The sequence below is a fragment of the Oncorhynchus masou genome, unplaced genomic scaffold, assembly GCF_036934945.1.
Source record: "Oncorhynchus masou masou isolate Uvic2021 unplaced genomic scaffold, UVic_Omas_1.1 unplaced_scaffold_16___fragment_2___debris, whole genome shotgun sequence".
Taxonomy (NCBI): Eukaryota; Metazoa; Chordata; class Actinopteri; order Salmoniformes; family Salmonidae; genus Oncorhynchus; species Oncorhynchus masou.
Genome location: NW_027016525.1, coordinates 257,583 through 274,915, shown reverse-complemented (window position 1 = coordinate 274,915; position 17,333 = coordinate 257,583). Strand labels below are relative to the sequence as shown.

Below are 17,333 nucleotides of genomic sequence, written 5' to 3'. Positions count from 1 at the left end.
AACGTTGTGAACAGCTTGCCCCATGGGGACGATGGGGTTATGGTATGGGCAGGCGTAAGCTACAGACAACGAACATGGTTGTATTTTATCGATGGCAATTTTAATGCACAGAGATGCCGTGACAAGATCCTGAGGCCCATTGTAAATGCCTTTCTTCCTCTGCCATCATCTCATGTTTCCGCATGATAATGCACGGCCCAATGTCGCAAGGATCTGTACACAATTCCTGGAAGCTGAAAATGTCCGAGTTCTTCCATGGCCTGCAAACTCACCCATTGAGCATGTTTGGGATACTCTGGATTGACGTGTACAACAGCATGTTCCAGCTCCTGCCAATATCCAGCAACTTCGCACAGCCATTGAAGAGGAGTGGGACAACGTCCCACATCAACAGCCTGATCAACTCTGTGTGTGTCGATCTGCATGAGGCAAATAAATAAGAATTTGTAAATAAGAATTTCTTCACTGACTTGCCTATTTAAATAAATGAAAAAATTATGATTTTATTTAAATTGACTAATTTCCATGAATGATCTATAACTCAGTAAAATCTTTGAAATTGTTGCATGTTTCTTTTAAATTTTTGTTTGGTGTAATTTTACATAAATGTCAGTTTGTACATTTTGAACATTTGGAAATGAATAAAAATGTATTATTTAAGAGGTTGGCTTGTTACAAAAACCCATTGGCTTAAACACTACACTCGGTTCGGTACCCATTAAGCTCAGTCTGGACTTTTCACATATTTGATCACATATCTTTTCTAGTCTTATTAAAACATGTGGTAAGTAAAGTCATAACTTTTATATCCAATTTTCTTACAAAAATTAGGGCAGTATATATTGGAAATGTTTAAACTTAGATTTTGTTGGCTTATTAGCATCTTTTACTTCTAGTCTATTTCTACAGGCGGTTCTGAATTGTCTTCCCAGTCAAGTAATTGATTTCCACTTCCATTTTTAAATCAATTATTTAAATTATTATCAGGCTTTTTATGGGGAGGGCATGTCCTCATTGGCCTTGGTCCTCCTCTTTGATGAGGGAGAAATGGGCATGAAAGGGACTGTAATCATTTTTACATCATCTTGGTGCAGGGCTTTATAATTAGAAAGGGTTGATTTCCTTGAACCACAGCAGGGACTGAAATTGCAGGCATCGTCTGGGCCAGAACTTGAGGAAAAGGAACTGAAATAGCCCATGGTGAGTTTACATTACTGTTTCCCTCTGAGTTTTAGCTCTGGGCCAGATGGCAGTGCAGCCACCATGAAACAAAGCCAACAGGCCGTCCAGCCAGCAACTTATTCAAGGCCAGCTTTTATGTGGCGCCTCTTGTTTTCAAAACTATCAGTCCTAATTACAGCTTTGTCATAATGTCTTTAGCATACAATATGCCTGAGATGTAATGCCCACTGTCTAGTATCGCTGCACAAATGAGCACTACAAAGGAGTTTTTATTATCTGCCATTCAGTCAAGGATTGGTATTTAGTTTTACTAGCGGAAAAGATGCAAGTGACTGTTAGGATTGTAAACAGGTCCAGCTCTTGAAATGTGCGAATAGACTCTCGTACTGAGAGTTTTAGGAATTTGGGCTTACATCATTTACTGGCACGCAGGGCAAACTGAAGTCACTATTGGCACCCCTGCATAACTGGAGCACAGTGAAAGAAGGGGTCTCCCTCCCTCTCAGAGGCCCCTAGTGAAATACATCCCTCCTCTTTGATGTCTACTTCTCAAAAGTGCTATTGTAATACGGTAGCAGTGTTTGTATTAATTGCCCTAGTAACTCTTAGCAGTTCTGGGTTCATGAATGGAGGGTTTCTCTATCTGTCCTTCTCCCTGTCGTATAACACCCTGACACGGTGGTGAAACTGTGTGATCATTAGTTACTGCACACATCTAGCATAGCAACGGATGAGGTCCTGCTTCAACTGCTTGACCTCTGATTGCTTGGCCTGTGGTTGTGCCCATCTCAATGATTCAATGGTCTTAACAAAATCCTTTCCTGTCTATTCACAACTCACATTGTCTTCATAGTAGCGGTTTAGGCATTTTGCCTAATTAAAGTAACAGATATTGTTTCATTAATAGTCTAGTCAAGTGGTAGGGAAGGTATAGACTGAGATCAGCTGGTAAATCCTGGAATTGGACACAGAAAGAATCAGTATCTACTGTACCATAGAATACTGTGGAATTCTCTGTCTTGGAGTACGGTTTCCCCTGTCTCTGGGTGGCGTAATGGGTCGAGATGAGTCCCTGAGTGTCTTTAAGGTGTCTTTAGTCTAGGATTGGGCCCCCATTCATGTGTGCTTGGAGCAACCTGTTCTATTCATGTCAGTGTTCCGTTGGGGCTGTTTAAACAAGCTCAATAGCTACTGACAGTGGCTCTGTGTTTTTTGGCTCTTCTGCATTGACATGTTGTCAGGTTCAGTACCTAATGAAATACAAATCTGAAAATTAGCCTAGCAGATCATTGATTCTGTACAAATGCGTCATGTTTGTTAGCCGTTCAGTAATAACCCATTCACAGATCTGTGTGTTGTATCTGTTGAATATGGATGGTAATCTCTGGTCAGTAGGCCTTTGACCAGGTCATGGGGACCGCAGGGCTCAGCTGCATGGTCGAACACTTCACAAGCGACTGGAAACATACAGAGGTGTCATTGCACTGGGGCCAGATTCTGTTTCTGGCATTCTTCTTCATTTAATAGCCCTTTAAGCAAGACAGCTTTGTGTCTCCCGTTGCGAGGCTTCAGGGAGAACACAGCGCTATGTTGCTGATTATTCCCAGCAGCCAACATTAATTTCCCCTAGGAACTGAGCAGTTAAAGTCCTGGCTGGCCTTTAACAGCAGACCACCAGCCTCCTGATCCTCTCCTATTGGTTCATCCTCATGGTCCAGACTGGCGTCATGGGCTTTGTCCCAAATGGCAGCCTATTCCCTATATAGAGCATTGCTTTTGACTAGGGACCAAAAATGTTCTGATTAAAAGTAGTGTACTGTGTAGGGAATAGGGTGACATTTGTGACAAAGCCCATGGATTATCTGGGAAAAGGGACCCAAACAAGGCTGACATGGTCCTTAGAACATAGCCAAGCCTAACAGGCATGTGGCTCCCCTCATCTATGATTATGATCCAGCCTGCTCATTCTGTTGACGCATGAGCAACAGCACTATTGGAGGTTGATCATTCAGACATTTTAATGTGTGGTTGGTTAGATGAGAGCTTGAGAGGGCAGCATTTCTATTCAACAGAAGATATTACTTATTTAGAATGGTCTTTCCATTCGAAGTTGGCTTCGGTAAAGGCTCTACATTTTCCATTTAGAACTGGGCTAGTGGCTAGTTGGAATCATTAATGGGTCTTGAGCAAGGTCATCCCTAGTGGACTACACTCCACTCCATGGTGAAGAAATTTTCTGATGAACTTCACCAACGGTGTGGAGCCGAGACCAGGCTTTGGAATCTAGCTCCGACTACAGTTTATCGATTTGCCCAAGGTCAATACTTTAAAAAGTATAATTATGAAATGCCCACCTTGTACCCATGTTTGTCGTCGGTAGTTGCGTGCCTTTCTTTGTTTACTGAAATCATTACATTTTCAATAAATGTTAAACAATACCACCACCGACCGTTTCATAGTTGAGATTAAATGGAAACGTGCTCACTTGAGCTAATTTGCCATTTTAGAGCAACGGCAATGAGCAAACAGTCAGTGTTAGTATTTCATTAACGTTTACTGAGAAAGTATGGTTTCAGCAAACAAAGAAAGGCATATATTGGGGGGGCATTTTATAATTTACATTACATTTACATTTAAGTAATTTAGCAGACGCTCTTATCCAGAGCGACTTACAAATTGGTGAATTCACCTTCTGACATCCAGTGGAACAGCCACTTTACAATAGTGCATCTAAATCATTAAGGGGGGTGAGAAGGATTACTTATCCTATCCTAGGTATTCCTTGAAGAGGTGGGGTTTCAGGTGTCTCCGGAAGGTGGTGATTGACTCCGCTGTCCTGGCGTCGTGAGGGAGTTTGTTCCACCATTGGGGGGCCAGAGCAGCGAACAGTTTTGACTGGGCTGAGCGGGAACTGTACTTCCTCAGTGGTAGGGAGGCGAGCAGGCCAGAGGTGGATGAACGCAGTGCCCTTGTTTGGGTGTAGGGCCTGATCAGAGCCTGGAGGTACTGCGGTGCCGTTCCCCTCACAGCTCCGTAGGCAAGCACCATGGTCTTGTAGCGGATGCGAGCTTCAACTGGAAGCCAGTGGAGAGAGCGGAGGAGCGGGGTGACGTGAGAGAACTTGGGAAGGTTGAACACCAGACGGGCTGCGGCGTTCTGGATGAGTTGTAGGGGTTTAATGGCACAGGCAGGGAGCCCAGCCAACAGCGAGTTGCAGTAATCCAGACGGGAGTTGACAAGTGCCTGGATTAGGACCTGCGCCGCTTCCTGTGTGAGGCAGGGTCGTACTCTGCGGATGTTGTAGAGCATGAACCTACAGGAACGGGCCACCGCCATGATGTTGGTTGAGAACGACAGGGTGTTGTCCAGGATCACGCCAAGGTTCTTAGCGCTCTGGGAAGAGGACACAATGGAGTTGTCAACCGTGATGGCGAGATCATGGAACGGGCAGTCCTTCCCCGGGAGGAAGAGCAGCTCCGTCTTGCCAAGGTTCAGCTTGAGGTGGTGATCCGTCATCCACACTGATATGTCTGCCAGACATGCAGAGATGCGATTCGCCACCTGGTCATCAGAAGGGGGAAAGGAGAAGATTAATTGTGTGTCGTCTGCATAGCAATGATAGGAGAGACCATGTGAGGTTATGACAGAGCCAAGTGACTTGGTGTATAGCGAGAATAGGAGAGGGCCTAGAACAGAGCCCTGGGGGACACCAGTGGTGAGAGCGCGTGGCGAGGAGACAGATTCTCGCCACGCCACCTGGTAGGAGCGACCTGTCAGGTAGGACGCAATCCAAGCGTGGGCCGCGCCGGAGATGCCCAACTCGGAGAGGGTGGAGAGGAGGATCTGATGGTTCACAGTATCGAAGGCAGCCGATAGGTCTAGAAGGATGAGAGCAGAGGAGAGAGAGTTAGCTTTAGCAGTGCGGAGCGCCTCCGTGATACAGAGAAGAGCAGTCTCAGTTGAATGACTAGTCTTGAAACCTGACTGATTTGGATCAAGAAGGTCATTCTGAGAGAGATAGCGGGAGAGCTGGCCAAGGACGGCACGTTCAAGAGTTTTGGAGAGAAAAGAAAGAAGGGATACTGGTCTGTAGTTGTTGACATCGGAGGGATCGAGTGTAGGTTTTTTCAGAAGGGGTGCAACTCTCGCTCTCTTGAAGACGGAAGGGACGTAGCCAGCGGTCAGGGATGAGTTGATGAGCGAGGTGAGGTAAGGGAGAAGGTCTCCGGAAATGGTCTGGAGAAGAGAGGAGGGGATAGGGTCAAGCGGGCAGGTTGTTGGGCGGCCGGCCGTCACAAGAAGCGAGATTTCATCTGGAGAGAGAGGGGAGAAAGAGGTCAGAGCACAGGGTAGGGCAGTGTGAGCAGAACCAGCGGTGTCGTTTGACTTAGCAAACGAGGATCGGATGTCGTCGACCTTCTTTTCAAAATGGTTGACGAAGTCATCTGCAGAGAGGGAGGAGGGGGGAGGGGGAGGAGGATTCAGGAGGGAGGAGAAGGTGGCAAAGAGCTTCCTAGGGTTAGAGGCAGATGCTTGGAATTTAGAGTGGTAGAAAGTGGCTTTAGCAGCAGAGACAGAGGAGGAAAATGTAGAGAGGAGGGAGTGAAAGGATGCCAGGTCCGCAGGGAGGCGAGTTTTCCTCCATTTCCGCTCGGCTGCCCGGAGCACTGTTCTGTGAGCTCGCAATGAGTCATCGAGCCACGGAGCGGGAGGGGAGGACCGAGCCGGCCTGGAGGATAGGGGACATAGAGAGTCAAAGGATGCAGAAAGGGAAGAGAGGAGGGTTGAGGAGGCAGAATCAGGAGATAGGTTGGAGAAGGTATGAGCAGAGGGAAGAGATGATAGGATGGAAGAGGAGAGAGTAGCGGGGGAGAGAGAGCGAAGGTTGGGACGGCGCGATACCATCCGAGTAGGGGCAGTGTGGGAAGTGTTGGATGAGAGCGAGAGGGAAAAGGATACAAGGTAGTGGTCGGAGACTTGGAGGGGAGTTGCAATGAGGTTAGTGGAAGAACAGCATCTAGTAAAGATGAGGTCGAGCGTATTGCCTGCCTTGTGAGTAGGGGGAAGGTGAGAGGGTGAGGTCAAAGAGGAGAGGAGTGGAAAGAAGGAGGCAGAGAGGAATGAGTCAAAGGTAGACGTGGGGAGGTTAAAGTCGCCCAGGACTGTGAGAGGTGAGCCGTCCTCAGGAAAGGAGCTTATCAAGGCATCAAGCTCATTGATGAACTCTCCGAGGAACCTGGAGGGCGATAAATGATAAGGATGTTAAGCTTGAAAGGGCTGGTAACTGTGACAGCATGGAATTCAAAGGAGGCGATAGACAGATGGGTAAGGGGAGAGAGAGAGAATGACCACTTGGGAGAGATGAGGATCCCGGTGCCACCACCCCGCTGACCAGAAGCTCTCGGGGTGTGCGAGAACACGTGGGCGGACGAAGAGAGAGCAGTAGGAGTAGCAGTGTTATCTGTGGTGATCCATGTTTCCATCAGTGCCAAGAAGTTGAGGGACTGGAGGGAGGCATAGGCTGAGATGAACTCTGCCTTGTTGGCCGCAGATCGGCAGTTCCAGAGGCTACCGGAGACCTGGAACTCCACGTGGGTCGTGCGCGCTGGGACCACCAGATTAGGGTGGCCGCGGCCACGCGGTGTGGAGCGTTTGTATGGTCTGTGCAGAGAGGAGAGAACAGGGATAGATGGACACATAGTTGACAGGCTACAGAAGAGGCTACGCTAATGCAAAGGAGATTGGAATGACAAGTGGACTACACGTCTCGAATGTTCAGAAAGTTAAGCTTACGTAGCAAGAATCTTATTGACTAAAATGATTCTTTTAGGGATTGACCTTCAAGTCTTGTAGTCGGAGCTCGATTCCACAAAGCCTGGTCTCGGCTCCACGCCGTTGGTGAAGTTCATCATAAACTTCCTTCACCATGGAGTGGAGTTTAGTCCGCTAGGTTGTCCCTAGCCAGAATTCCAAGGAACTGTTTGGGAGAAACAGTCTTGACTTAGTGCTCACTGGATCTAACACAGTGTCACGTTCTGACCTTAGTTCCTTTGTTTTGTCTTTTGTTTTAGTATGGTCAGGGCGTGAGTTGGGTGGGTTGTCTATGTTAGTTTTTCTATGATTTTCTATTTCTGTGTTTGGCCTGGTATGGTTCTCAATCAGAGGCAGCTGTCAATCGTTGTCCCTGATTGAGGACCATATTTAGGTAGCCTGTTTTCGAGTGTGTTTTGTGGGTGGTTGTTTTCAGTCTTTGTGTCTACACCAGACAGAACTGTTCCGGTTGTTTCTTTGTTATTCTGTGTTCAGTTTACTTTATTAAAAAGATGAACACGTACCACGCTGCGCATTGGTCCTCACCTTATTCCACCGACGACGGCCGTTACACACAGGAATGAGTGTGTAGCCTACATGATGGGGAAAACTCCGAGCTATAGCTGAGGCCATTCGGGAAGTATTCGGAAAGCATTTAGACCCCTTGACTTTTCCCACATTTTCTTACGTTACAGCCTTCTACTAAAATGGATTTAAAAACATCCCCTTATCAATCTACAAACAATACCCCATAATGACGAAGCAAAACAGGCGTGACGCTTGACATTCAGGCAAAAGAGTTCAATCTTGGTTTGCTCAGACGAGAGAATTTTGTTTCTCATGGTCTGAGAGTCGTTTAGGTGCCTTTTGGCAAACTCCAAGCATGCCGTTATGTGCCTTTTACTGAGGAGTGGCTTTCGTTTGGCCATTCTACCTGATTTAATGCAGTGCTGCAGAGATGGTTGTCCTTCTGGAAGGTTCTCCCTTCTCCACAGATGAACTCTGGAGCTCTGTCAGAGTGACCATAGGGTTCTTACTCACCTCCCTGATCAAGGCCCTTCTTCCCCGATTACTCAGTTTGGCCAGGCGGTCAGCTCTAGGAAGAGTCTTCTTCCATTCAAGAATGATGGAGGCCTCTGTGTTCTTGGGGACCTTCAATGCTGCAGAATATTTTGGTAGCCTTCCCCAGATCCTGTCTCAGAGCTCTACTGAGAATTCCTTCGACCTCATGACTTGGTTTTTGCTCTGACATGCACTGTCAACCTTATATAGACAGGTGTGTGCCTTTCCAAATCATGTCCGGTCAATTGAATTGACCACAGGTGGACTCCAATGAAGTTGTAGAAGCATGTCAAGGATGATCAATGGAAACAGGATGCACCTGAGCTCAATTTCGAGTCACGTAGCAAAGGGTCTGAATTCTTATGTAAATAAGGTATTTCTGTTTTACATATTTATACATTTGCAAACATTTCGAACAACCTGATTGTCTTTGTCATTATTGGGTATTGTGTGTAGATTGCTGAGGAATTGTTTTTATTTAATCCATTTTAGAATAAGGCTGTAACGTAACAAAATGTGGAAAAAGTCAAGGGGTCTGAATACTTTCTGAAGGGACTGTACTTGCAGAACATGTTATCATGTTTTCTTTTTCATGAAGGAATGCTTGATTGAGCTAAGCATTCTGTGATAAATAGGAAGTTACCCTTATTTTCTCCCACAGATTGGGGTTACATGGGAACATGAGGGCTTCATACTGTACTCCAAACCTATCATTTTCTCCCATGTTTTGGGAGATTAGCCTACAGGGTACTGAGTTCTTGTTAAGGCTTATCAGTCCAATGGACTCAGAGGAGACCTGAAAGGACACTTTCCCACAGGTTAGGTTATCTGGTGTTAGCTGGAGTCTGTAGAGCAGGGTTACCCGTAGGTGGTTTTATGTGGCCCCCCAAGTTTACAAAAAGACTGTAACAGACTAAAAAAGACAGTAAAAACACCAGGAAATCAGCTCCAAGTGATTTTAATTTAAGAAATCTGTTTCCAAGTATTCCCATACATAATAGAGACACGTTATTGTATACAACTAAGCAAGGTTTGAAATGAGTACATTTTAGCCAAAACATCATATTTTTGGGCATCTTGCTGTCAATTTACAGTCTACAAATTATTTGTCATTTTGTTACGGACCCCTGACCATCCGCTCAAGAATAAAATCAGACCGTGGCTGAATCTAGTTGATGATCCCTTCTGTAGAGTTCTGTACAGTGTAGATATAGTACTCTGTTTTGGAGTAGCCTATTGCATCAATAACTGCAGCTTTCTTGCCTTTAGTGTCTCAAGTTCAAGCTGCTCCAACCCGAACCACTGAATTAATTATATTAGTTCTGGATCATTATTCATTCCTCACACATTAGCTGTACAATGAATTTACTAGAATGCTATCAGTATTGTACTGAGCCAAAACAGTATTTTGCTAATATTTGTTCAGTTAGTTTAACCAAAGGTTTTTGGATCAATGAGTCACACATGTTATCTCAGCTCCATGGTCAATGACACCACTCTTATTTATGCTGCAAACTGGGTGTCTTGCCACATCATGAGCCCCATGGTGTATCATTGTGGGCCCATGACCTCTGGTTAAACAACACAGCATGTGGCTCCATTCACTCTTAATGTGTGTGTCTGACTCAGTCCTGGTCTATCACTGATCATGATCACTCCCTGGACCTTGATTTGAGAACGCTTATCTTGGTTTCTGAAAGACATCTGAAATTGTCAGTTTGATTTCATAGTGTGTGTAACGGCGTTCTTCTGTTGAAGGAGGAGCGGACCAAAATGCAGCGTGGTGGTTACTCATGTTTATTAATGAAAATAGACTAGACATGAAATAACTGAAATGTACAAAACCAACAGACGGAAACATGAAAAAACTATACAGCCTATCTGGTGAATATAAACACAGAGACAGGAACAATCACCCACGAAACACTCAAAGAATATGGCTGCCTAAATAGGGTTCCCAATCAGAGACAACGATAATCACCTGACTCTGATTGAGAACCGCCTCAGGCAGCCATAGACTACGCTAGACACCCCACAAAACCCCAAGACAAAAACACACCACAATAACCCATGTCACACCCTGGCCTGACCAAATAAATGAAGATAAACATAATATATTTTGACCAGGGCGTGACAGAACCCCCCCCCTAAGGTGCGGACTCCCGTACGCACATCAAAACAATAGGAAGGGTCCGGGTGGGCGTCTGTCCATGGTGGCGGCTCCGGCGCGGGACATGGACCCCACTCTATAACTGTCTTAGTCCCCCCCTCCTCGCGTCCTAGGATAGTCCACCCTCGCCGCCGACCATGGCCTAGTAGTCCTCACCCAGAACCCCACTGGACAGAGGGGCAGCTCGGGACTGAGGGGCAGCTCGGGACTGAGGGGCAGCTCGGGACTGAGGGGCAGCTCGGGACTGAGGGGCAGCTCGGGACTGAGGGGCAGCTCGGGACTGAGGGGCAGCTCGGGACTGAGAGGAAGCCCAGCACTGAGAGGAAGCCCAGCACTGAGAGAAAGCTCAGCCAGGTAGTTGGAACCGGCAGATCCTGGCTGGCTGGCGGTTCTGGCAGATCCTGGCTGACTGGCGGATCTGGAAGAGTCTGGCTGACTGGCGGATCTGGAAGAGTCTGGCTGACTGGCGGATCTGGAAGAGTCTGGTTGGCTGGCGGATCTGGGAGAGTCTGGCTGACTGGCGGATCTGGGAGAGTCTGGCTGACTGGCGGATCTGGGAGAGTCTGGCTGACTGGCGGATCTGGGAGAGTCTGGCTGACTGGCGGATCTGGGAGAGTCTGGCTGACTGGCGGATCTGGGAGAGTCTGGCTGACTGGCAGCTCCATGCAGGCTGACAGCTCTGGCTGCTCCATGCAGGCTGACAGCTCTGGCTGCTCCATGCAGGCTGACAGCTCTGGCTGCTCCATGCAGGCTGGCAGCTCTGGCTGCTCCATGCAGGCTGGCAGCTCTGGCTGCTCCATGCAGGCTGGCAGCTCTGGCTGCGCTGAACAGGCAGGAGACTCCAGCAGCGCTGTAGAGGAGGAAGGCTCTGGCTGCGCTGAACAGGCGGGAGACTACGGCAGCGCTGAACAGGCGAGCGGCTCCGACAGCGCAGGAGAGGAGGAAGGCTCGGACAGCGCTGAACAGGCGGGAGACTCCGGCAGCGCAGGAGAGGAGAAAGGCTCCGGCAGCGCTGGAGAGGCGAGGCGCACTGTAGGCCTGATGCGTGGTGCTGGCACTGGTGGTACTGGGCCGAGGACACGCACAGGAAGCATGGTGCGGGGAGCTGCCACCGGAGGACTGGTGTGTGGAGGTGGCACTGGATAGACCGGACCGTGCAGGCGCACTGGAGCTCTTGAGCACTGAGCCTGCCCAACTTTACCTGGCTCAATGCCCACTCTAGCCCGGCCAATACGAGGAGCTGGTATGTACCACACCGGGCTATGCACCCGCACTGGAGACACCATGCGCTCCACAGCATAACACGGTGCCTGCCCGGTCTCTTTAGCCCCCCGGTAAGCACAGGAAGTTTGCGCTGGTCTCCTACCTGGCGTAGCCATACTGCCTGTGAGCCCCCCAAGAATTTTTTGGGGCTGACTCTCGGTCTTCCAACCGCGTCGTCGTGCTGCCTCTTCATACCAGCGCCTCTCCGCTTTTTCCACCTCCAGTTCTTCCTTGGGATGGCGATATTCTCCAGGCTAAACCCAGGGTTCTTTACCGTCCAGTTCGTCCTCCCATGTCCATTCCCTCTCTCGCTGCACCTTGGGGCGGCTACACTCTGGTTTAGCCCAGGGTCCTCTCTCGTCGAGGATTTCCTCCCAAGTCCAGAAAGTCTTGTTACGCTGCTCCTGCTGCGGCTGTTGCATTTTACCACGCCGCTTGGTCCTGTTGTGGTGTGTGATTCTGTAACGGCGTTCTTCTGTTGAAGGAGGAGCGGACCAAAATGCAGCGTGGTGGTTACTCATGTTTATTAATGAAAATAGACTAGACATGAAATAACTGAAATGTACAAAAACAACAGACGGAAACGTGAAAAAACTATACAGCCTATCTGGTGAATATAAACACAGAGACAGGAACAATCACCCACGAAACACTCAAAGAATATGGCTGCCTAAATAGGGTTCCCAATCAGAGACAACGATAATCACCTGACTCTGATTGAGAACCGCCTCAGGCAGCCATAGACTACGCTAGACACCCCACAAAACCCCAAGACAAAAACACACAACAATAACCCATGTCACACCCTGGCCTGACCAAATAAATGAAGATAAACATAATATATTTTGACCAGGGCCTGACAGTGTGGCTAGGCACAATCTCTCCATTAGCAGAAAGCCTCCCTAAGAGGGGCATTTGTTCTGCTGTCTGAATACCTTCAACTCCATTAGACATTCAGGAGTCCACATGTCTGGTAATATCTGATCTCAAATCAGTTTTTTTCCTCATGGAGATTTTGAATGGTCTGATGTATTTCATTTGTAATTTTCTCTTCGAAAATGTATGCTTAGCTTATATAATCAGGTTTGGTGAATAATATTGATGAGGCAAAAAATCAATATAGTTACAGATTGCAATATTACTTTGACTCCAAATATTGATTTGTTAAAAATAAGTTAGTAGCACTAGTCAACTCCGGTAGTTGTCACCCAATAGCTTGTTCTCCATCTTCTTTTTAAATTGTGAGCCAAGATGTTTTCTGAACTTTTATTTCCATGACTAATCCAAACTCATTTTCTCATGCTCTCTCTAGTCTCTCTGCAGCATACATATAGTGAGCAATTTGTTTGGAACATCAAATCGCAATAAAATTGCAGTATCGAATCGCAATACATTTAGAATTGTAAGAATCGCAATACATATCGTATCGGCACCTAATATCGTATCGTGAGGTCCCTGGAAATTCCCAGCCCTAGTGAATAATGTCCTAAACAGTGTCCTCCATCTTCTCTTCTCAGCGGGTGAGCTACATATTGCACAACGAAGGTGCCTGTCTGGCGGAGGTGCCCCCCAGACACATGAGCCTGGAGGCCTCCACCGCCCCTACTCCCCAGAGGATGTGTTCAGACTGAGCCTGGCCAAGGGCATGTCCATGTCTCTGCCCTCCTCACCCTTGCTGCCTCGCCAGTCCTACATGATGCCCTCGCGCTCTAGCAAGAGATCCCCAGGTACTGTACTGCACTACGTCCATCCAACCTCACCACACCTCACCCATCATCACTCCTCCTCATCCCACCCCTCCTCACCACACTCCTCCTCACCCCACCCCTCACTTCTAGGCTTACAGCACTATACTATTACTGCAGTAGCTACACCACTACACTTACATGTCCAGGCATGAAGTGCTATGAGCATTTCCTGTTTCTCTGTTCTTGTAATCCCAGGCTGGGGCTGGTTCAGTCTCAGTGGACGTCTTCTGAAAGTGACGTTTGCTGTCTTCCTTCAGGTGTTATTGTGTCAATGCTGGACATCTGACAGCGCCTGAGGATCGACAATCCTTTTAGCTTTCAACCAGAATTTCTGTAGCTTCCAGCTTGTTTTTTGTCTTGCTTTGCTGTTGTTATACTTGAAAAATACCTTCTTAGATAGACAGGGGGAAAATTATTGTCCATGCACATGTATTCCTTTCATACTAAGATGTTTTTCCTCCAACTTTACCATACCGCCAACTTTATTCCGCCTTTTCTTTATAAACTGAAAGGTATTGCCGGTATCAAAGCCAAAACTTGTATTTTCGCCAAACGACCTAGTAATAATTTCGTTAAAGTTCTTCCTATGGCTTAGTATGCAAGGTAGCCGCAATGCTGAGGCGGCATTGGCACGCACTAGGCTCTTAAACTCTTGATGGTTGCCTGGCAGCGCCCTGTTACCATCCTCCTGGCTTTTCTAAACTTTGCAAGACAAGTCACTTCACCCATCTCTTCACATAGCCCATCTCAAAGCATGCACTGTTTTCTTAACCACAACTGGATGGATCCATAAATAACTACTGTTGGAATAGCCTAAATATCACTGAATGACAAAAATATTAGAATAAAGTAGTCTAATGCAATTGAATGTATCAAATTGTTGATTACTGAAAGTCATTCAATCCTTGTAATAAATATGAACCAATAGCCTACCCGTGTGTGGTCAACGAGATTATCATTTCAGCAATGTTGTCTTTGGTACAGCGCCATCGCGCTGCTTTGAGACAAGCTTAGGGACTTGTCTTCATAAATCAATAGGCCTGATGCCAGATTTTTCTTCTTCCACTGAATCATCATTTGGATGTTGGTTAGGCTATAATTAGGCTTGGAAAATGTTAGTTAATTTGAGGTGGGTGCTGCTCATGATTATCTTATCTAGTTGGCTCATTTAGGCCTTTTTTGCCAGCATGTTATGTAGTTTAACAAGCGGTTTATTTTGCTCTTCAGTCGCTTAGTAGCCAATAGGCCTAGCCCTGACCAAAAGCCTGTGACTTCACTGACTTGGCTGATAATCAATCAATCTTATTTTGTTTCACTGAATCTCCCTCTGTGTAGGCTATTTGGTTAATTGTTTCCTGGCTGGGCAAATAAGTAGAGGTGGTAGGCCTATAGCTCATCTATTTGTTTGCTCTATCGCTGATCAGACATATTTAGTGTGCAAAAATGTCGCCTAAATCAAGGGTATAGACAATTCCAAAAGCCCGCTGAGGTTGCGAAATGTTGAGCATGAGAGTCACATTCTTTTGAAAATAGTATTGCTATTATCTTCTAGTGGAGTGAGGTAGGTAAAACGTGGATAAAAAAAAGTATGGGCAGCGGTTCCACACGTTTACACGTCAGCATGCGCATGGGAGGTATAAAAGGAGTATGCAGGCAAGAATATGGTAAAAATGGGCCTGTTTGAAAGGAGGTCGTATAAACATTGCTCATTTTTGGGGGCGTCAAAATACCGTAAATCCTATGTGAAAGCAGTATTGGTCAATTCATTCAGCTTTTGCGCTGTATTCAATCTCCATGTGATTTCATTGTGTTTGAGTCAGGGTAGAGGAGAGTAAAGGGTTTGTTTGTTTGTTTGTTTCACTATATCCCTCCTCTTCATCCCTCCATCCCTCCCACTTTATTTGATCAGCTTCTGTCAAGATGGTGGTCTTTACAGCGACGTAGCTTGTTGGCCATCTATTGGTTCTTAATGCGGGGCATGTGTACAGTATGTATACACCGTGTCTAATTGTTGCTCCTCTTTATCTGCTCCCCTCTCTCTCCCATGTTGCGAACATGGCTGTCACCAGCTGTGGGTGTGTGCAGCCATCTTCAAAGCAGCCTGGGCCATTGTATTTGGACCTGTTTCAACCTGAGTCTTTGTATTGTGAAGACTTAGCAAAGAGGATAGAAATCCTTTAAGCGGTCACTCTGGTCCCCATGCACACATCTGGGAATCATCTGTGTGCTATCTACTCTTCAGTGGAGGCTGCTGAGGTGAGGACGGCTCATAATAATGGGTGGAACAGAGCAAATGGAATGGCATCAAACATGTCAAAGCCATGTGTTTGATGTATTTGCTACTTAGTCCATTCCAGCCATTACCACAAGCCTGTCCTCCCCAATTAAGGTGCCACCAACCTCCTGTGCTACTCTTTGTTTTAAGTGCTCTATGCTTTGATCCAGCATTTAGTATAAGATGTGCTGGTAAGTAGGCCTTTGGCCTCTAGATCCAACTAGGCCACTGGTCTAATTTCAGAGCAAGGCTATATTTTCTATACCTCAACAAATGCTTCTCTCATCAGTAACACAACTTTATTTTGGAGATTGAAATGTGGAAATCGCTACGGATGGGGTACATTTTACTCACTCCAACTGTATTGGAAATTGGAACCGTATTTTGTTATATTTTTGCCTGTTTGGAATGAGGTTTCTAATGGGGAGTATCCTGTTCTAATTTCAGCTACAGAGCTTGGGAATAGTACTCTCTGATCCAGACTGTTTTCATTTGAGAGATTGTGGTTGCCACAGATTTTTGTTTCATCTCAAACCTCATTTGCTATGCTCTTTTTCCACAATTCTCTCCACACAGCGCTCTGCGATTCTAACGTTGGACTTGTGAGTTTATAAAGCAAACTGCATATGTTATGCAAATCAACTTCGCTTTCAAAAAGAGGCCTTCGAAACTGCAAAATATGCTTACTCTGTAGTTTATTGTGCTAAAACGAGAATCGGTAGCTGTATTTGTTAAAGCCAAGGAAAACCGGTGTCAAGTCGAGCAATGTGAAATCCACATCTGAATGTGTTATACGTTTGTCTAAGCAGTGTACAGTCCCCTCTGACTCACCTACCACTCAACTTAAAAAACACCTTTTATTGTTCATCCTCCAGGCGGTATTGGTATTTGCCGTGGTTGTTTTAAGCCCATCAAAGGCAGCTCTGATGAAAAGCACATTGACAGGAAAGAGGGGAAGAGTGAGAGAGAGAGGGGGAGGACAGGGTTTGTGAAGGGGAACAGAACCCAGAGAGAGTGTCTATGTAGACACTCTGAAGGTAAAGAAGTACAAAATGGGTATAGCAGAATAGGAGAGAAGATGGTTCAGAAAATAAGGGAAAGGGGGATGGTTGAGGGTGGGCAGTCCACTGTCTCGCTCACAGATAAGTGACAGACTGGAGGGGGAGAGTTCTCACCTACAGTTAATAAACACATACCGTAGTAGTACTGTAGGAAATATCCCAGCTCTCACTAATAACAGGTTGCCATCTTGAATATGTTCTTTTGGTCAAATACCTTCAGGGCAAACCTATAGCGAAAGCTTACCGTGGGAGAGTGGGTGTGTTTACTCTGCTGTAGTTTAGCAGTGTTTAACAAAGGGAAATGTCATGACCCAGTGACTTATCCTCTACAGACGCCGTGTCAGAGAGGTCGACAGAGAGAGAGAGATGTTTGTAAGTGAAACCAGATTGTGCTGATTCATCAGGGCAGCTCAGAAACATGCCTAGAATTACCGTGACAGAGCTCCCTGCAACTCAGGGAGGAAGGCTCAGGGGGAGTCCTGTCACCCCCACACTACTCAACCCACCCATCTCTCTACCCTGCTGCTCATCCTACCCCCATACTCCTCCTCATCCATCCACTATGACCTTTTTGGGAAGTGGTTGCTCTGATCACGACGCCTTTGTGGCTTGCTTCATTTCCTGACAGATTGGATAATCTATAGCATTGTGGTGAAAGGCTTGATTTTAATGGGCGTCCTTTCATGAAGACTTCACAGAAACAACCCAGAAAATACTGCGGGCCAATTAAGAGCGTGACGAATTCCCGAGCCACATGGGCC

The 17,333-nt window shown here is 46.6% G+C and overlaps 1 protein-coding gene across 1 annotated transcript in view; it reads left to right on the top strand.

Moving 5' to 3' along the window:
- The window catches only part of LOC135538662 (protein TANC1-like), a 293,087-nt gene that overhangs the window by 84,103 nt on the left and 191,651 nt on the right, over positions 1 to 17,333 (top strand). The window contains 1 exon segment of the mRNA XM_064964546.1: positions 13,006 to 13,215. Coding sequence (XP_064820618.1) covers positions 13,006 to 13,215 — 210 coding nt within the window.